This window comes from Panicum virgatum, chromosome 2N (genome assembly GCF_016808335.1).
Source record: "Panicum virgatum strain AP13 chromosome 2N, P.virgatum_v5, whole genome shotgun sequence".
Classification (NCBI taxonomy): domain Eukaryota; kingdom Viridiplantae; phylum Streptophyta; class Magnoliopsida; order Poales; family Poaceae; genus Panicum; species Panicum virgatum.
In genome coordinates this window covers 38,931,391-38,952,703 of record NC_053146.1, presented here as the reverse complement: position 1 = coordinate 38,952,703, position 21,313 = coordinate 38,931,391, and the positions used below count along the sequence as shown (strand labels likewise).

The 21,313-nt window shown below is 45.3% G+C and overlaps 1 protein-coding gene across 1 annotated transcript; it reads left to right on the top strand.

The window, feature by feature from the left end:
- The first annotated feature begins 9,102 nt into the window (after window positions 1-9,102).
- LOC120662591 (UDP-glycosyltransferase 90A1-like) lies at window positions 9,103-11,698 on the top strand. The gene is made up of 2 exons (XM_039941707.1): window positions 9,103-9,419; window positions 11,051-11,698. Exons 1-2 carry the CDS (start codon window positions 9,186-9,188, stop codon window positions 11,696-11,698), a joined length of 882 nt encoding a protein of 293 aa, XP_039797641.1. The 5' UTR covers window positions 9,103-9,185.
- The last annotated feature ends 9,615 nt before the right edge of the window (window positions 11,699-21,313 follow it).

Genomic DNA, 21,313 nt, shown 5'->3' with positions numbered 1-21,313 from the left:
GTTTGAAGTGTCTGTTTAGAAATAAAGATAATGCTAAGTTGATGCGATGGCACAAAGAGGAACGCAAGAAAGACTCGATGTTGAGACACCCCGCTGATGGGTCGCAGTGGAGAAAAATAGATAGAACGTACCCTGAATTTGATTTGGATGCGAGAAACATAAGGTTCGGTTTGAGTACCGATGGCATGAATCCTTTTGGTGAGATGAGCAGTGGCCATAGCACTTGGCCTGTGACTCTTTGTATGTACAATCTTCCACCATGGCTCTGCATGAAACGAAAGTTCATAATGATGCCAGTGCTTATCCCGGGTCCAAAGCAGCCCGGAAATGACATTGATGTGTACCTAAGACCATTGGTCGAAGAACTCTTATTGCTCTGGGGCGATGAAGGTGTACGGATGTGGGATGAATACAAACAGGAAAACTTCAACCTACGAGCATTGCTGTTCGTAACGATCAATGACTGGCCTGCTCTTAGTAACTTGTCAGGACATTCGAACAAGGGAAACAAAGCATGCACACACTGTTTAGATGATACCGATAATATATGGTTGACTCACTGTAAGAAGGTTGTATACATGGGTCATCGACGGTTTCTTCCCATCAGGCATGCGGTACGAAAGAAGGGCAAGCATTTCAAAGGCCAAGCGGACCACCGAACAAAACCAATGCACCGTAGTGGTAAAGACGTCTTCAACATGGTAAAAGATCTAGAAGTTATTTTTGGAAAGGGATCTGGTAGCCAACCTGTTCCGAACGAAAACGGAATGGGGCCCATGTGGAAGAAGAAATCTATATTTTGGGAGCTACCATATTGGGAAGTCTTAGATGTTCGTCATGCAATTGAGGTGATGCACCTCACAAAGAATTTTTGCGTCAACCTGATAGCATTCTTGGGAGTGTACGGAAAGACTAAAGATACAGTAGAAGCACGTCAAGAATTGCAACGTATGGAAGAACGAGATGCCTTACATCCACAACAGCGAGATAATGGATGACAATACTTAAGTCCTGCCAGCTATACTCTTAGCAAGGAAGAGAAAGAAACCATGTTTGACTGCTTGAGCAGTATAAAGGTTCCATCTGGATACTCATCCAATATAAAAGGAATCTTAAATTTGGCAGAGAAGAAATTTACAAATCTTAAGTCCCATGACTTCCATGTGCTTATGGCCGAACTTCTTCTGGTTGTGCTGCGGGGGATTCTGCCTGATAACATCCGATTAACCATCGTGAAGCTATGTGCCTTTCTCAACGCAGTTTCTCAGAAGATAATTGACCCGGAGAATTTGATAAAGCTGGAAAACGATGTGGTGCAATGTCTTGTTGGCTTTGAGCTGATATTTCCACCATCTTTCTTCAACATCATGACACATCTTCTAGTGCACCTTGTGAAAGAGATTGATATCCTCGGACCAGTATTTCTACACAACATGTTCCCATTCGAAAGGTTCATAGGGGTACTCAAGAAATGTGTTCGTAATCGAGCTCGTCCAGAAGGAAGCATCGCCAGTGCCTACGGAACTGAGGAGGTCATTGACTTTTGTGTTGACTTTATTGATGACCTTAAACCGATTGGAGTCCCTGAATCGCGATATGAGGGGAGACTAACTGGAAAGGGTACATTAGGAAAGAACTCTTATGTCTGCACAGATAATTTCTCATTCAAGAAAGCGCATTATACGGTTCTTCAACAATCATCCTTGGTTGACCCATATATCGAGGAACACAAGAAAATTCTGCTCTCCAATTTCCCGGAAAAGTCTGAGGCATGGATTACACGTGAGCACATGAACACTTTCTACAGCTAGTTGCGGAAGCATCTAATGCATAACATGGATATAAGTGAACAACTGTTCTTATTGGTTAGGGGACCATCTTGGAATATCTTAACATACCAAGGGTACGAGATAAATGGAAACACATTTTATACGATAGCCCAAGATAAAAAGAGTACCAACCAAAATAGCGGTGTTCGTATGGATGCCACGGACAATATTGGAAAAAAGGACACATATTATGGCTACATTGAAGAGATATGGGAGCTGGATTACGGTCCCAATTTCAAGGTGCCTCTATTTCGTTGCCAATGGGTTAAGCTATCTGGTGGAGGGGTAACAAAAGATGAGTATGAGATGACAATAGTTGATCTCAACAATCTTGGGTATAGAGACGAGCCATTTTTCCTAGCCCAGGATGTCGCTCAGGTTTTCTACATTAAGGACATGTCCATCAAGCCAAAGAAGAGGATAAACAAGCAAAAGGATGAGCCTAAGTGACACATAGTTCTATCAGGAAATATAAACATCGTTGGAGTGGAGGACAAGACAGACTTGTCAGAAGAATATAATAATTTTATTGCCATTCAACCTTTCGAAGTAAATGCTGATCCATGCATCCTGCTAGCCAATGATGATGCTCCATACTTGCGCCGTGATCATAATCAAGGGACATTTGTGAAGAGAAAGTCTATTACCGCTAATCCTTCATGTACTTGAATCATTTTATATTATTGTATAAAAATTTAATCGCAATTCGAATACTTTTATTATATATGTTTTGTACAATTATACTTTATGTGTTATATATATCATTTTTTATATTTTTCACTTAATTACCAGACTCAATTATAATTTTCATTCAATAATGGATTACTCAACTAATTTTATTTATTTCATGAAATTACATTCACATTAACACACTATACTCTCTCACTAACACACACAATCTCACTAACACACACACACACTATCTCTCAAACTCACACACTATTCATTAATATCATGAAATTACTTAATTTTATGTAAAATTCACTTTTTAAACATTAATATCGTGATAGAATCCACTTTTTGTCGAAAAGCAACAGTTTGAAAAAAATTGTTCACCTAATATATTTTTGCATGGTCAAAATAACAAATATGATTTCAAAAAAGTTAGATATTTCGTTGACCCAATCACTTGAATGAAAATTAATTGTTTTTGTTGCGTGTATCAAGTTTATATAGAGATAAGAAATTTTGTTCCATAATTTTTGGAATCATAAGTTTATTAACTGAATTAACAAATGAAAGCCTATTTTAAAAGAAAAGTAAAAAGAAACAAAAACAAACATGAGATTTGGCGGGGACGAGGGAAAACGGGCCCCTTTTGTCCCGGGTGGTAGATCCACCGGGGACTAAAGGTGGGACGCGGGCTAGGAATTTTCCCGGCCCGCCCAAAAATACCTTTTGTCCCGGGTGGAGCCACGACCCGGGACAAAAGGCCCTTTTGTCCCGGGTGGTGGATTAATCCGGGACAAAAGGCCCTCCCTTTTGTCCCGGGTGAAGCCACGACCCGGGACAAAAGGGCCTTTTGTCCCGGGTCGTGGCTTCACCCGGGACAAAAGGGAGGCCCCCTTTATATGTCCATTAACCTCCGCCTTCCTCCAAACTTGGGCATTCCTGATCTGCGCCGCGCCGCCGTCGTCTCCCATCCGCGCCTCCTGCTCCGCCGCCGTCCCCGAGTGCCGCCCGTGCTCCGCCGCCTCCACGCCCGACCGCCATGGATGACGACCCCGCCAGGCCGCTCACCGGTACGCTGCCGTCCCTAGCCTCGTGCCACCTCGTCTTCGCCGCCCCGGCCTCCACTCCGCGCGCGCCCTCGTCTTCGCCGCCCCCGGCGGCCTCCACTGCACGCCGCCGCGCCGCCACCCTCTCCGCTGCGCGCCACCGCGCCGCCAGCTCCTCGCCTCGTCGTCCAGGGCCGCCGCCCTAGGTTTCCCGGCCCTGTGTGAGTGTGGCCGCCGGCATTTTCTTTTTTCTTTTCAAATTTTATGTTTATGTAATTATGTTTTATATTAACTAGAATTCAATTATGCATATAGATGTTTTTAGAATTATATTATGGATATAGTGTTTTATTTATTATATATTAAGTAGATTTGATTTATAGAGACATTATTAGAATGCAATTATGGATATAGTGTTTTCTTTATTTATCGAGATATAGTGAGAATTAGAGAGAATTTATAGAGAAATAGAGAAGGAAATAGAGAATTAGAGAGAATTTCTTTTATGATGTATTTATTATTTAATTATGTCATTCAAAGACTTTAATTTATCATGTATTTATTATTTAATTATGTCATTCGAAGCCTTTAATTTATCATGTATTTATTATTTAATTATATCATTTGAAGCCTTTAATTTATCATCTATTTATTATTTAATTATGTCATTTATATTACTTCTCGAGCTCACAAACTCGCGCTAACACACAATCGTTTCTGATAGTTTCCGATAGTTTCCGATCATTACCGATCCCGACCGAATCATTTCCGATAGTTTCCGATCGTTACCGATACCGACCGAATTGTTTCCGATAGTTTCCGATCGTTACCGATACCGACCGAATCATTTCCGATAGTTTCCGATCGTTACCGATACCGACAGAATCGTTTCCGATAGTTTCCGATCGTTACCGATACCGACCGAATCATTAGCGATCTAAAACTTCACGGTTCTAGCTGAATCCAAAGAGATATGCAATCGCTGGACCCTGAGTAAGATGGACAAACAGCTGCAATCATTCAAGAAAATTTTGACGAAGAAATATATCAAGACCGGGACCACACCCGTATTTACCGGCGAGCTCGAAAAGCTCAGGGGTCACTGGGATGCATTTGTGGAATACAAGTCTTCAGAGCTTGGACTTCAGAAGGTGCAGAAGGCCAAAGACAATGCCTCGAAGAAAGTGTACCATCACACTCTAGGCCAAGGAGGCTACAAGCTTGCAATACCCAAATGGGAGAAGATGGAGCAGGATTTGCTTGACAGAGGCATCCAACCTGCGACCATGAACTGGCCTGAAAGGTCAAGGACCTGGTTTTATGGTCACGAGGGAAGCTTGGACCCATTGACTGGTGACTGCATCTATGGGCCAAACATCCAGCGAGCAGCCTAGAGACTACAGGAGGCCATACAAGCAGCGGCCGAGGGAACATTCCAGCCGGATAGAGAGAGAGAGAGACGAGCTGACTTACGCCCTTGGGAATCCAAAGCATCCGGGCCGCACAAGAGGCAAAGGCGTGGTTCCGTGGAAGTATGGGTTCAGATATTACATTGAATCATATAGAAGCCGGCAAAGAAGAAAGAATGATGAGCGGGAGCACTTGCGAAGCCTAGTGGAACGGCTCATGTCACACGATCAATGACTGGAGGAAGAGGTTCAATGTCAAGTGGCCATAGCAATGAGCCAGCAACAGCAAGCGCAAACAGTGCCTCCAGAGCCTAATGTCGCAGCCGATCATCTGTCTCAGCGGAAAAGCAGCTGCGCTTCCACAGACGTCGCCGCCGTCGAGCCAACGGGGATCCAGGCCACAGTTGAAGCGACGACCCCGCAGCAATTTCCAGTGGATGAGATCACCCAGCGGACACCTTGTGACCTGCAAACTGCCATTAAGAACTTAATGTTCACTATTGCGTACGGTACCGCCATGCCAACCCAACCAGGCGATGTGTACCACGGGCAGCAAATTCTGCCAGGATACACAAGAGTTGGCGTGGAGCAGGTGTGCCAGGGTTGGGAGACGCTCGAGCTTGATATTCCTGGAGGCGATGGGGAGAGGACACTAGCAGAAGCCATTCATGGCTACATCCTATGGGATAAGCGCTACATTGTCCTAAAGTCGGATGATCAAACACCAAGACTGGCATCTCAGCATGCCTCTCCAAGGCCGGCATCTCCGCAGAACTCCCCAAGGGCAGCACTATCTCGGCAAGGTTCACCGGCACATTCTCCATCACCATCATCTCATGCGCCGATGAACACTCAAGCATCACCGTCGCCTCCATGGTCACCCCCTCCGCCGCCGGCAAAGAAGCAGAAACAGCCGCCGGGAAAGAAGGTAGCTGCACCGGCTAAGGAGCCTCCAAAGAAGAAGGAAAAGGAGAAGAAAACCAAGGAGGCTCCTATTAAACCCTGGGACATGAGCCTTGAAGAATGCGATCGGATAACTCAAGAAAGAGTTAAAGAGCACTTCAAGCCGAAGCCGAAGCCGGAGCCCGAGAAAGTGATAAATCCGATAGATTTGAAATTTTTTAAGGGAATGTGCGAAGCAAATAAGAGAAAATTCATTCCGAGAGATCCCCCTTCAGACTACGAACACACAATTATCAAAACTACAGAGAAAAAGAAGAGACAATCAAAGTCGTTGTCATCCGACGTTCCACAGCTCAGAGCCCAAAAGAAACAATCAATAGAGCCTCTCGTAGTGGGACAGACGACGCAACAACAAGACTTTGTTACATTTTTGAAAGAATCAAACCTGACGGCGGCTCAGATTGCAGGGGGAGAAGATATTCCAAAGGCCAATGTGGTCGTCAAATGGACGTATGAGCTGGGCAAATCTCCTGTACCCCCCGAAGTAGTGTCCGTGCTTCCAACGCAAATGTATAAGCTGCACCAGCACTACATGCGTGCGATGGCTGATTGCATCTTCATGCAGGGCGCAAAGATTAAAGATGATGATTTCTTATGGGGGGAGGCCATTATATGGATAAACTGGGAAGAAATTTACCAACTATTCCATCAGGAGGACCTCGACATCTCTATGGTCGGCTTGTGGGTTCTGTAAGTATTTTACTTTCCTTACGTATTGTTTTGCATGATCTCAACATACTGATCCCTTGATTTATTCGGTATCATGTAGAATGGAGATACAAACTTGCAGGAGAAAGGGATACTCTCACCTCGGCTTCATCGACCCAATTACTTGTTATTGGAGGATTCTACGCGACACTTCCAATGAGCTATACCAAAACTTGTTCAAGTACATAAGCGTTCATCACAACAAGCAAATGCTATTGTTCCTTACAACATTGCGTGAGTGATTCCTTCCGTCTAACTCTTTCTATTCTGTAATCGAATTGTTTAAACCTTAACTACCAAGAACTGCCTCCGTATAATCTTGTAGTGAACACTGGGTCCTAATTGTCATAATTCCCGAGAAGAGCCTACTCGTGGTTATGGACTCATTGAGGAGAAATCCAGAACAATACGAAAATCTTCTTAACATGATGAAAAAGTAATTCTACCACTACTCCGTCGATGACCGATAATTTGAATCACTTTGTTACTTGACTATAATTGTTTTAATCATGCACAGGATTTGGAAACAATTCGCTAAAAATCATTCAGGCAAATTTGACAAGGAATTGAAGATCAACACAGATTTTGCGGTACGCACTTGGATGATTCGTTGCACGATTCATTAGTTTTATTATATATTCATGTAAATACCTGATAATTTCTTCTCTCTTAAAGTGTATGAGGCAGAAACAAGGCACTAATTTATGCGCATACTATGTATGCGAGAACATCCATGGTCTGGTAGGTCCTCCAAGGGCCTGGACAGATTGGGAGGAAGTAAGTAAAAAACTTGTTAATATTTCAACTCGTATTTTAATTAGTCGAAATTAATTATCCGCTTTTTCCATAGGTCGAGGAGATGCGCGATAAACTCATACCGGAGGAAAAGATTATGGCGATTCAAGAACAATTGTCCGGATTTATTGTTGAGCAAGTCCTCGATCCAAAAGGCTAATGCTACTATGATGGACTATCTAATATTGACAATCGCAGCAAATATGATAATATACGCGTATATATGTAATTGAGAACGAATATACCTATGTAAATATATATATGTGTGTGTATGTATTAAATTTCTATTTATGAGTATGTATGTATTATATATATAAGCACTCCAATAATATATATGTGTGTATATATATTTTTATATAATATTGGTCCTAGACATTTTCATATGTAAAGGAATTCACATGTATAGATATGTGTATACATATATATATAAGTGAATTAATTTATATATGAAAACTATCTAGGACAAATATTATATAAGTAACTATATATATATATGTATATATTAGTGGAGATCATACACACTGAATTCCAATACATAAGTTTAATTGAAATGCAAAAGTATAATTGAAATAGAAAAATAATTGAGAAAAGAAAAACAGAAAAAAAGGACCTTTTGTGTTACCAACCGGGACAAAAGGGTGCGCCAGCCACGTGGCGCTGGCAGCACCTTTTGTACCGGTTGCCAGACCCGGGACAAAAGGACCCCCCCTTTTGTCCCGGCCTGGCGTTCCCGGTTGGGAAACCGGGACAACAAGGGTTTCCCAACCGGGATAAATTAGCGTTTCTGTAGTAGTGATGTGAGTAATATTTTAGAGAACACAATAGGTCAAATGACTATGATGATTATTAGAACTACCGGATTTGATGGCAGGTTGTTTCTGAATTTTGTTTTCTTGGTTTATATGTTTTTCTCTAGCGAGTCTTGTAGATATAAATGTAACGAGCCTTAGTAACAATAAGATTTGTTTGTCTCATGTTAGTGACAGTAACTTTGTGGGGTTGGAGACTGGAGAACAATTACTTGTGCCATTGAATCATATATGCACTGACTACTTGCACTCTTGTCGATAAGTCAACTACTTATCCTTTCATATTCCAAGCGTTAAAAAAAACTCAACCACGACAGCGAAACTAAAATTCAGTGAGATCAGACGATTATTAATACTAAGGCATTAAAGCTAACCGGCGGTGATCGGTTGCAACGAACCGGAGGCAATGGGGAGTTTAAATGGCGTGATCTGTAGTCGTGAATCAATCATTGTCCATCTTAAGAAAAAAAATGGCTAATGAAGAAATAAAAGGAATCTCACCAGCAGAACAGCAACATCTCAATGAACCTCTAATATGTAGTCCCCTGCGTGTCTATCTTCATGGTCTTCCCCCCGAGTTAACAAAGTCCCGACTCTCAATTTCCACGTCTGCCTCTCTTGAAAAGCAGGTACGATGTCTCTATGCTTACCACTTTTTTATCGATAAGCTACCATTAAAATGGTCCTATTTTAGAAATAGTCAGATCAGATGCCTTCCAATTCATTATATATATCGATCAGCTCTCGGTGCTATCCATGGCTGATTTAAGTAGTTTTGTTTCTTGCACCACGCAAGGCATTGTTTAGTTTGTTTACTTAGTTAGAGCCAATTGAAATGTGAGCTTCTTCCTACATGTACCTGCACCAGCTATAAGTATAGTAGCACACTGGTGGTATCATATCAGCTTACATTGCAACAGCAAAAACTTTCTGACTCCGTCGTGTTAGCTAGCAATGGCTGCTGCCTCTTCGACTCCAGAGACCCACGCCGCGCTCCCTCACATCGCCATCTTCCCGTTCCTGGCCAAGGGCCACACGATCCCGATGATCCACCTCGCGCACTACCTCCACCGCCACGGCCTCGCCGCCTTCACCTTCTTCACCACGCCCGGCAACGCCTCCTTCGTCCGGGAGGGGCTGTCCGGCACGGACGCCGCCAGCTCACCTTCCCAGCACTGTTGGAGAACGGCTTATTAGTGCCGGTCACAGGACGTGTTAGTGCCGGTCCCTGTGGCCGGCACTAAATGGCCGGCACTAACGTGACAGACGTTAGTGCCGGCTACTCTGACCGGCACTAACGTGCGTATGTTAGTGCTGGTCCGTAATACCAGCCGGCACTAACGTGCCCGCCCCCGCCCGAGTCCTGACAGGAAGGTTAGTGCCGGCTGATATAACTAGCCGGCACTAAATGTTTTTTCTTCTTTATGTTTCTTTTCTTTTCGTTTTTATACGTATGGCTATGCGTATTTCTAACGTATGTGACTACATAGTCGTACTCTTTGCATTGCACAGTATTATTAGAACAGCATATTATACTAACATTATATATATATATAATGTTGTTGTTGTTGTATATATATATATATTTGTCATGTATGGAACACTTAGGAGTTCAAAAGTACATGAGGTATTACAAATTATTAAGCACATCAACTATACTAACGTATCAGCTTCCTCGTCGTCGGATCTTCTTGGGCGACGCTTATACGGAGATCGCCATGAAATTCGCCCTTAGGATTTATGACTTCATCGAGTAGAAATCCGCATATAGCTTCTTGAATTGCCCTGATCCGAGCGATTTCAATAAGTTCTTCTTTCATCCACCAACGCTGTCACATTTTTCGATAAAAACATGAGAATAAAAAATAATGAATTAAAATAATGAGCAGATGTGATTGTGCTCACGTACATTGAATGCCTCCACTGTCATTTGCCCTTTTTCACTTGCAAAAGAGTTGATCCACTCGCATACGTAGTATCCACATAAGTTGTTTCCTTGGCCCTGTCTCCAACATTTGTCCATAGTAACCCACATTTGTCCATAGTGTTGGAGACAGGGCCAAGGAAACAACTTATGTGGATACTACGTATGCGAGTGGATCAACTCTTTTGCAAGTGAAAAAGGGCAAATGACAGTGGAGGCATTCAATGTACGTGAGCACAATCACATCTGCTCATTATTTTAATTCATTATTTTTTATTCTCATATTTTTATCGAAAAATGTGACAGCGTTGGTGGATGAAAGAAGAACTCATTGAAATCGCTCGGATCAGGGCAATTCAAGAAGCTATATGCGGATTTCTACTCGATGAAGTCATAAATCCTAAGGGCGAATTTCATGGCGATCTCCGTATAAGCGTCGCCCAAGAAGATCCGACGACGAGGAAGCTGATACGTTACTATAGTTGATGTGCTTAATAATTTGTAATATCTCATGTACTTTTCAACTCCTAAGTGTTCCATACATGACAAATATATATATATATATATAATGTTAGTGTAATATGCTGTTCTAATAATACTGTGTAATGCAAAGAGTACGACTATGTAGTCACATACGTTAGAAATACGCATAGCCATATGTATAAAAATGAAAAGAAAAGAAACATAAAGAAGAAAAAACATTTAGTGCCGGCTAGTTATATCAGCCGGCACTAACCTTCCTGTCAGGACTCGGGCGGGGGCGGGCACGTTAGTGCCGGCTGGTATTACGGACCGGCACTAACATACGCACGTTAGTGCCGGCCATTTAGTGCCGGCCACAGGGACCGGCACTAACACGTCCTGTGACCGGCACTAATAAGCCGTTCTCCAACAGTGGTGGCTTGACAACAAGGCGGCCGATGGCAGGGTGGTGCTGTATGTTGCTCTCGGGACGCTGGCAGCGATCCCGGAGTCACAGTTGAAGGCGGTCGCGGATGGGCTCGAGCGGTCTGAGGTGGACTTCATATGGGCTGTTAGGCCCACGAACATTGACCTCGGTTCGGGTTTCGAAGAGCGCACAAAGGGCAGGGGCTTGGTGGCGAGGGAGTGGGTGGACCAGCTGGAGATCTTGAAGCATCAAAGTGTGCGAGGGTTCTTGAGCCATTGCGGGTGGAACTCGGTACTCGAGAGTGTCGCAGCCGGTGTGCCGCTAGCGGTTTGGCCTATGCATGCCGACCAACCTTTCAATGCGAAGCTCGTAGTTGATGAGTTGAAGGTCGCGGTAAGAGTTCAGACAAGTGATAGAACTATTAGGGGTTTTGTCACAAGTGAGGAGGTTTCGAAGGTGGTGAGGGTGCTCATGCTAGGTGAGGAAGGGGTGGAGGCAGCGAAGAACGTGGCGGAGCTATCGGCCCGTGCAAAGGAAGTCATGGAAGAGGGAGGGCCATCATGGAAAGCATTGAAAGATATGATCAGTGAGTTCTGCGTGAAGAAGGTGAATGGGAGCTTAGAGGAGAGCCAGGACGAGAAGGTAGATGCTTAGCGTGCGGTTTGAAGTACTCTGTTGCTTGCAGTCATCATCTTTAGACATAATTGTGGTGTGTGCAACATGCTTCTGAACTAGCTATGAGCTCTGAAGAAAACAACTTCAGCATGTGAATTTTATTTTGTTGTTTTTAATCATCTTGCTATGCACGCTGAAGCTGAATGAATAGTAGCTCTCCAGTCAAACTTTCAGAATATATACATATGTGTTCAGCATGTGAAGAGTTTCTTTTAAATTTTGAGGAATTCCATTTAAAAAATATTGGGATGCGTATGCTTGCGCCATAACCTTTTTTTTGTGGGTGCTTGCAGGCCATAACTTTAATTATGCGCACGACGGTGAACTTGATCACCATGGTACGCAGTGTCATGGTTGCATATTAAGAGTGTCTCTGACAAAAGTTTTGCTGAAAGAAATTGTCACCAATGCAAATCTTTACGCCAAGAGTCTGTGCAGATACGTAGCACGCCGACACTAGCTGCAAAGGATCTGAAGACCCAAGCAGTCACATATTTTTAGTGACTGATCGAGAGTCTTTACCAAAGATCGTCTATTGTCCAAAACTATGCCAATCTAAGGGGAGTTCAGCGTGGATCTAGCTTTGGGAGCATAATATAAATAAAGTCATTTGCCGGCCCCCATTTTTCTTCAATCTTCTCTCTTCTCCCAGCATATCAACAACTCAAAGTGTATGCGGTGCTCTATGCACATTTTTACACATAACTTTTTGCCAACAGTTGATCATCAATAAGACCTGCACAAGGCATTTCCAATAAGACCAGTTGGAGCTAGCATCGATGTAATGCACAAAGAATCGTTCGCATCATCAACAACTCAAGACGCTGAGCTAGTCCAACCAATCGGACGTCCATACATCAGAATTCAGAAATATCATGCAGCCTTTGCAGACGACCCATATGAGCAGCAATGAACCACCAGTTGACATCGTGCTTACCAGTTGTTCAGGCTCTCTGGCAGTGCTTTCTGCTTGAGAGAATACAAACCAATTCACCGGTGCACCTTCACTAGCTAGTTAGAAGTTAGAACTGAAGAAAAGATATACAACTGATAAGGATTGCTAATAGAGTTTGCAAATACAACTGAAGAAAACAATAAGCCCATTCAATCACCGGTGCCTACAAGCTCATCTGCTAATTGAGTTTGCAAATGCAATTATATGGATTGCTGGCTGAGACAAGCCAACTCGCCGCAAAAGATGGAAGTTTGCACTGAGATCAGCTGCAGGGCCCTCGCTCATTATAAGCAAACACCGATCGGTACCATGGCAACCAACAAACGGTCGAGTGAAGTCAAACTAGAACGCATCATTTTCTGGCCCTTCCAGTGTTTGAGAGGCTAATGTAACTGAACTTTCAGATTGCTGCAGTGCAGGTCAAAATACCGGTCTGGTTCTTCCAGGAGGAAAAGGAATGAAAACTAAACATATATATGACTGCTGATTAGGCTACAAAAGAAATGCTTGTACTATCTACTATTCTAGTGCTCGTACATTGTTGTTGGTCACTCTTCATCAGTCTCCAAGGCTGACGAGAAGTTAGCTGAAAATGACATGATGAGGAGAGAGACGACCTTTGTGGCCTGCTGATTGCTGTGTTGATTGATCCTGGGCTCCTGGCAAAGCCACCGACCGGCGCAGCAATTGCATCTGCAGCTGCTAAGGTCCGGGGATCGCGTGCCTAGTGGAGCAGGAGGTTCTCGACGGATCGGCGAGTGGCAGTAGCAGCTGGTTGAACTCGATCGTATCCCCGTCCAACTAACAGCTAGTTTCCCAGTTAAATTTGCAGGCTTCTGGTTAAAAGTAGCTACCTACCTCAGTGTAAACTTATACTAATAACGAAGGTCACGGGACAGTTTAAATATCATGGCTTTTTTTGGTCAAGGAAGTTTATCGGTTTGTTACCTTGAGAGAAAAAAACTGTTGGGGCCAAAGAATTTGTGATTTATTTCGAATCCTTTTTTATGCATGCTTGCACGAATGTAGCAGTTCGTCACAACCACTTCACTACTTCAGTATTAGCGAGGATTAATAACAAAGTGGTATTAGCTTGGTAGGTTTTTTGTTCAAGCACTAAACTAGTCAACGGGTGCCGGACAGCGGTGCTACGATGCAAGCAGACGAAGGAGGTTTCGAGGGAGCAAAACCTACAGCATTGTTGCATGAGGCGGTTCGTTGTGCCGCTCAAGCTCTACAGTGGAGATTGCGCGTCTATGGGCGTGTTTGTTTCAGCTTATACGGAGCATTTGAGCAAAAAGAAAAAAGCAAAATACACCCACCAAACGCCCCGCGTTGGACGCGCGTTGCAGAACCACCCATCGCAAAAACAACTACAGTTTCAACGTGCGGCCGCCAAAAAGCGAGAAGCGGGATTGGAGCCGCGTTTTGCTTATATGCGTCGCGCTTACGCTGGCCACGGTGCCAAACAGGGCCTATGAGAAACCACCACATTGGTCAAAAATCTCTACACACTGCAGTTCTTTTTTTTCGTGGCGGCATGCAGCGGGTCCGGTAGAAAGCTAGCCCTGGGAAGAAAGCACATGTTCTACCTTTCAGCACCTGACAAAATTTCGCTGTTTGTTCCCCCAGTGGCCCAACAACAATGACACCGCTCAGTCCATCATCAGCCCATGGACAGCACCAGTCAAGGTCCAAATATTGCGATACAACTAGTTTGGGCAGCCCACTCCTCTCTCTCTCTTCCTCTCTCTCTCTAAAGAAAAACTAAGCAGCCCAAACACACGGTAAGCTAGAAAACATTGCAAGAACGGGGTGGTCCTGAAATGCACAAGCATTCTACCAAACTCTATAGCTTTGTTGGCGTCTCGCGATTTGCCTCGAGCATATCTTTTTTAAATTTTTTAAAGATAAAACAGGGGCGAATCCAATGTGGGGATAGAAGGGGGCCTGAGCCCCCCCCCCCTCCCACACACACAAAAAAAACATATTTCATCCATAAATGAAGAAGAAAAGGAGGAGGAAGAAGAAAGAGAGGGAGGAAGGAGTTGTTATGCATCGTCCATCCCAAACGGGAATAAATTAGTCACCGTCTCCAGTTTCTTTGGTCTTTGATCTGCGGCTATATATTGGCCTGTTTGGATCTTTGGGATATTTGTTTATCCCTCCACCTTTTAGCTCCAAAATAGTCCTAAGGGATCCAAATAGGGGGCCATTTCTGAATTATTTGCAAATAGCCCACCCTAAAAAAACTATCCCCCAAGGGTGATATTTGGCTATTTGGAATGGAGCCATCGCAGCAAAAGAGAGTTAATGAGGCTTCAATAATTGGGAAGTTTGTAACACCCTAATTTAAATTTCAGCATTTAATAATAAATTTAATTGGATTTATTTAATTTTCTAGGATTTAATATGCTTAGCCTTGCATTTAATAAAATTTTCTTTCGCGAGTAATTAAAATCTCTCTAGGTTTAAACATGTTTGTGCATTCATGCTGGTGCATAAGTTTTCTTTGGTTGAGTGCATAGGGTTTTGAATTCAAATTTGGGTTGAATTCAAATAGATATGAGTGGTGTTTGAAATAGAAAAGGAAAAGAATAGGAAAGAAAGGAAAACCCAATCGGGCCTCAACCCAGGCGACCCAGCCCAGCTCCTCTTTCCCCCCTCTCCCCGCGAAGCCCAGCACTGCGGCCCAGTTCCCACGCAGGCCAGCCCAAACCCTCCAGCCCAGCTCGGCCCGTCCCCGCTCCCTCCGCTCACCCCGCGCGCGGCCCAGTCCCCAGCCGCGCTGCGCCTCGCGCTCCCCCGCCCGCTGACCCGTGGGCCCCGCTTGCCAGCTCCACCCCTTCCGCAGCGCAACGACACCGCCACCCTGGCCGAGATCCCCGGCCACGATCCCGGCGAACCTTCCATCCCGGGCGCGCACGCCAAGACGCTCCGCCGCTCTACAAATAGGAACCCCCGTGCCTTCCCTCATCCTCCTATCCGCAGCCGCCACCAAGAAACCCTAGCTCCGCCCACACCCCTCTGCTCCGCCGCACAGACTCCTCGGCGCCGCCGCGGACCAGCCACGCCACGGCCTCCTAGCCTCGGCCAACCCCCGCTGGAGCTCCGCCCCGTGCCCAAGATCTAGCCCAAGCCCGCTTGCCCCGGTTCGAGCCGCACCTGCGCCGAATTTCGGCCCGATACCCGCCACCGGTAAGTTGTTCCGCTGGTGCAATTCCACGCCGCCGTTGATGCTCCGGCAGCCCTGATCCCCGTGTACACCTTCGCAGCAACATCAAGAGCCGACCCGAGGGGACCAGAAGCCTGGAGCACCGCTGCATCGTCTCCGTCCCCGAGCACGGCCTCCGCTCCGCCGTCAGTCGTCGTCGCCGGCCGTCCTGCGCTGCGACTCCGCCCAATCAAGACCCACGGTGAGCACAAGCACGGCCCCCTATTCCTTTTGCACTTGTTGTCTTAGACCGTAGGCCGCATCCGAGCCCGGAACACGCCACACCCCGGCGAGCGCCATGGCCCAGCACCGCCCCCGCTGTCGCAGTTGCGTCCCAAGGCCTCCCCGAACCCGGCTCAACCCCCCAGTGGATTACGCGTGATGCGTACTACCTCCCAGGCCAAACCGCAGGCCAAAACGAGCCCGGGAACGCCAGATCGGCCAACTCCGGTGGCGCCCCGCCGCGGGAGCTCTGTCCCCGGTGAGTCCCCGCCGCCGCCGGTGCCCACGAGAAACCCTGGCCGCCCGATCCGCATCCAACGCCCACAGTTAGATCACGAAACGTTTTGTTCTGAGCCGCGGGATCGTGATCCAACGGATCAGATCCGCGCGTACCCCTTCGCCCTGTTGTATTTGCAAAAGAGACCCTGCGTTTCCTGGTTTTCAACCTGATGTCCTAGTTAGTGTAAAAGTAATTACAGTTAGGCCCAGTTTTTTAGCGTTTTAGCCCCTGAGTTTTCCCAGATTTGAACCCGCCATCCACCCCTGCCTTTTTCACGTGTTAGCCCCTGGATCTTCACAGTTTTTATGTATAGGTCCCTGGTTTTTGCAGAAAACCCCCAGAAACTCTATTTTTCTTACAGTTAAGCCCCTAGAACTTGTTTTAGGCCCAGTTTTCGCGTTCTAGCTCCGTTTTAGGTGTACTTTATGTCCACATGATCGTTGTAATGCGTAGAATAGTTCTAGACCAGTTGTGTTTGCTATTTTTATGTATTGTTGTACTATTTCTTAGCATTTGCTCTTGTTTGCATGTATGTGTATATGTGGACTTGTTTTGGCATTGCGATCGTGAGTAGACGTTGATCCTTCGGAGGAGTACCAGTACCTGGAGCAGCATCCATCTTCAGATCAGTTTGAGCAGCAGGAGCAGTTTGAGGATGGCAAGTATAACATGAACAACACCTATCACTTTAAATACAATTTCATACTGCATTTTAATACTGTATGCCTATAAGGATTTCCTAGCCATTTTATATCCTTTATATATATCCCTTGGGTTGCATTTTGGTTAGTTGTGCTAGGTTGCTGCGCTATAACACACTTGGTCCTTTTTAATTAATATGATTAATGGTTTATTGCAACTTAATTCTGGGAGTGGCCCTCTGTGCTCCGTGCTTGAGTGGCTCATGTTTCGTTAAAATATGTTTTGTTAGAAACATGGTTTAGGGGGCCAGCACAGTGCTTAGTGCTTGGTTGGCCACTCTCCATAAGGACCGGTTCGTAGAGCGACAACTTGGGACAACAGCGCTACCACAAGACTGGAATGAGACGGTCTTGGCTTACTAATTAGGTCTTTTTGGTTTGGGGTAACTTACCTGCGGGGCAAAGGGTGGTAAGCTTCTATGGTCCCTGCTCCTCCGGCTTGGTCTGTGCTTCGTGTCTTGTACCCCCGTGAGGTGGACCCCATCATCGCTGATCCAACTCTTCGCGGTTATGCCTTACCAACGAGATTCTTTGTAACAGCCTCGTAGTGAGTTTGCTAGCCATCTCACCTACGGAAGTGTGATGAACAACTAGCGTAGCTCACGGCTTGTGGGTAAAGATGTGCAATCTCTGCAGAGTGTAAAACTGGTATACTAGCCGTGCTCACGGTCATGAGCGGCCCAGATCCTCCTTTTGATTAGTGGGGTTACCTTGGTGGTTTGGTTTGGTTCTCAGTAGTATCATAATTAATTTTGATTAATTACTATGTAATTGGGTTATGGTAAATCATTAACTTGTACTAATTAGCTTTAATAAATTTTGCCAAGATTAAAAGCTAATGCAGTTGAGTCAGCCAACCTTAGACCCTCATAGTTTGTGTTATACTTGTTGAGTACAAGTTGTGTACTCACTCTTGCCTACTCTACTCTTTTTCCTCTTGTCTTTTTTTTGGGATACTCTACTGCTGCTCAGTTCCTGCCGACGCGAGGTAGTTCACCCAGAGCTACCAGGAGTACGAGGACTTCTAGGCGTTCGTCTCCTAGTCGACGTCCCTGTGGCGCCCTGCTCAGCTTCCGACGAGAGTTATCATATATGTTTTACGCTTCCGCATACTCTGTATCAGACATTTTGTCATTAATGTAATAAATAACATTCATACTCACTTTATTATATCTTTTACGTGATATGTGTTGTGATATATTGTTCATTCTGTTGTATATACGTGCGACTTGATCCTGGCACGTATATGATTGCTTGGTTTATGTCCTTTTATAAACCGGGTGTTACAAAAGTGCAGTAAAGGTCTATCGACAAGTGCGATGGATCAGGCAGCAGTTTGGACACCAAGGTTAGCCAGCCATCGAGCATGGGTTGTCGTCGGAGATGGCGCGGCACCTGGGTCAGCATGACCAGCTGAAGATATGATAATACTCCCAAAGAATATCTAGGAATTTGGATGCTGATCTATGAAACACGTACGATTCCAATCCGCAAAGATTGTGATATATGCATCGTGGAGGCGGAATGCATTAGTCTCCTTCGTCGTCTATCTCCTATTCCTTGGTCTTGGTCTGCGGTATTACAGTGTGCTTCCCAGAATGTGATGTATTAAGGAGTGTCCTTCTCCATCACCACCGTACCTTCTCCATGCCGAGTAAGGCAATGAGCGCAACAGATGGGAGTCTATGAGGCCATTGTCGATGTGTCGTTCCTGACCATCTTGGCAGACGGGTCGACCTCTTCTAAACTGCAGATTGAGACAGTATTATCGAGCGTGGTGTTAGATCCAATTAGCCCGATTCTAATCCGCAAATATTGTGATGGCGGCCATGGGCCAGAAATGCACAAACCTTAATATGTTGTGGAAAGATCATCTACCAAACTCTGTGGTTTTGTTGGCGTCTCGCGATTTGCCTCGAGCATATCTCTTTTAGAATTTTTAAGAAAAAGTAGGGGCGAATCCAACGTGGGGATAGAAGGGGGCTTGAGCCCCCCCCCCCCCCCACCACCCCACCACACACACACAAAAAAAACATATTTCATCCATAAATGAAGAAGAAAAGGAGGAGGAAGAAGAAAAAGAGAGGGAGGAAGAAGGAGTTGGTATGCATCGTCCATCCCAAACAGAAATAAATTAGTCACCGTCTCCAGTTTCTTTGGTCTTGATCTGCAGCTATACATTGGTCTGTTTGGATCTTTGGGATATTTTTTTTATCCCTCCACCTTTTAGCTCCAAAATAGTCCAAAGGGATCCAAATAGGGGGCCATTTTTGAATTATTTGCAAATAGCCCACCCTAAAAAAACTATCCCCTAGGGGTGATGTTTGGCTATTTGGAATGAGGCCATCGCAGCAAGAGAGAGATAATGAGGCTTCAATAATTGGGAAAGTGCATTAAAGGTCTATCCACAAGTGCGATGGATCAGCCAGCAGCTTGGACACCAAGGTTGGCCGGCCGTCGAGCGTGGGTTGTCGTCGGAGATGGTGCGGCACCTGGGTCAGCGTGACCAGCTGAAGATATGACAATACTCCCAAAGAATATCTAGGAATTCGGATACTGATCTATGAAACAAGTACGATTCCAATCCGCAAAGATTGTGATATATGCATCATGGAGACGGAATGCATTTGTCTCCTTCATCATCTATCTCCTGTTCCTTGGTCTTGGTTTGCGGTATTACAGTGTCCTTCCCAGAATGTGATGTATTGCGGAGTGTCCTTCTCCATCACCACCATACCTTCTCCATGCCGAGTAAGGCAATGAGCACAACGGATGGGAGTCTATGAGGCCGTTGTCGATGTTCCATTCCTGACCATCTTGGCAGACGGGTCGACCTCTTCTTAACTGCAGATTGAGACAGTATTGTGGAGCGTGGTGTTAGATCCAATTAGCACGATTCCAATCCGCAAAGATTGTGATGGCGGCCATGGGCCTGAAATGCACAAGCATTAAACTGTTGTGGCAAGATCGTCTACCAGATTCTGTGGTTTTGTTGGCGTCTCGCGATTTGCCTCGAGCAAATATTTTTTAGAACTTTTATGAAAAAGTAGGGGCGAATCCAACGTGGGAATAGAAGGGGGCTTGAGCCCCCCCCCCCCCCCCACACACACACCACCACACACACAAATACACAAAAACATATTTCATCCATAAATGAAGAAGAAAAGGAGGAGGAAGAAGAAAAAGAGAGGGAGGAAGAAGGAGTTGTTATGCGTCATCCATCCCAAATGGCAATAAATTAGTCACCGTCTCTAGATTCTTTGGTCTTGATCTGCGGCTATACATTGGCCTGTTTGGATCTTTGGGATATTTTTTTTATCCCTCCACCTTTTAGCTCCAAAATAGTCCAAAGGGATCCAAATAGGGGGCCATTTTTGAATTATGTGCAAATAGCCCACCCTAAAAAAGCTATTCCCCAAGGGTGATATTTGACTATTTGGAATGGGGCCATCGCAGCAAGAGAGAGCTAATGAGGCTTGAATAATTGGGAAAGCTCATTAAAGGTCAATCCACAAGTGCGATGGATCAGGCAGCAGCTTGGACACCAAGGTTGGCCGGCCGTCGAACGTGGATTGTCGTCGGAGATGGCGTGGCACCTGGGTCAGCGTGACCAGCTGAAGATATGACAATACTCCCAAAGAATATCTAGGAAATCAGATACTGATCTACGAAACACGTACGATTCCAATCCGCAAAGATTGTGATATATGCATCGTGGAGACGGAATGCATTAGTCTCCTTCGTCGTCTATCTCCTATTCCTTGGTCTTGGTCTGTGGTATTACAGTGTCGTTCCCAGAATGTGATGTGTTGCGGAGTGTCCTTCTCCATCACCACCGTACCTTCTCCATGCCGAGTAAGGCGATAAGCGAAACGGATGGGAGTTTGCGAGGCCGTTGTCGATGCGCCGTTCCTGACCATCTTGGCAGACGGGTCGACCTCTTCTTAACTGTAGATTGAGACAGTACTATGGAGCGTGGTGTTAGATCCAATTAGCACGATTCCAATCCGCAAAGATTGTGGTGGCGGCCTTGGGCCTGAAATGCACAAACATTAATCTGTTGTGGCAAGATCGTCTACCAAACTCTGTGGTTTTGTTGGCATCTCGCGATTTGCCTTGAGCATATCTTTTTTCAGATTTTTTATGAAAAAGTAGGGGCAAATCCAACGTGTGGATAGAAGGGGGCTTGAGACCCCCCCCCCACCACACCACACACACCCAC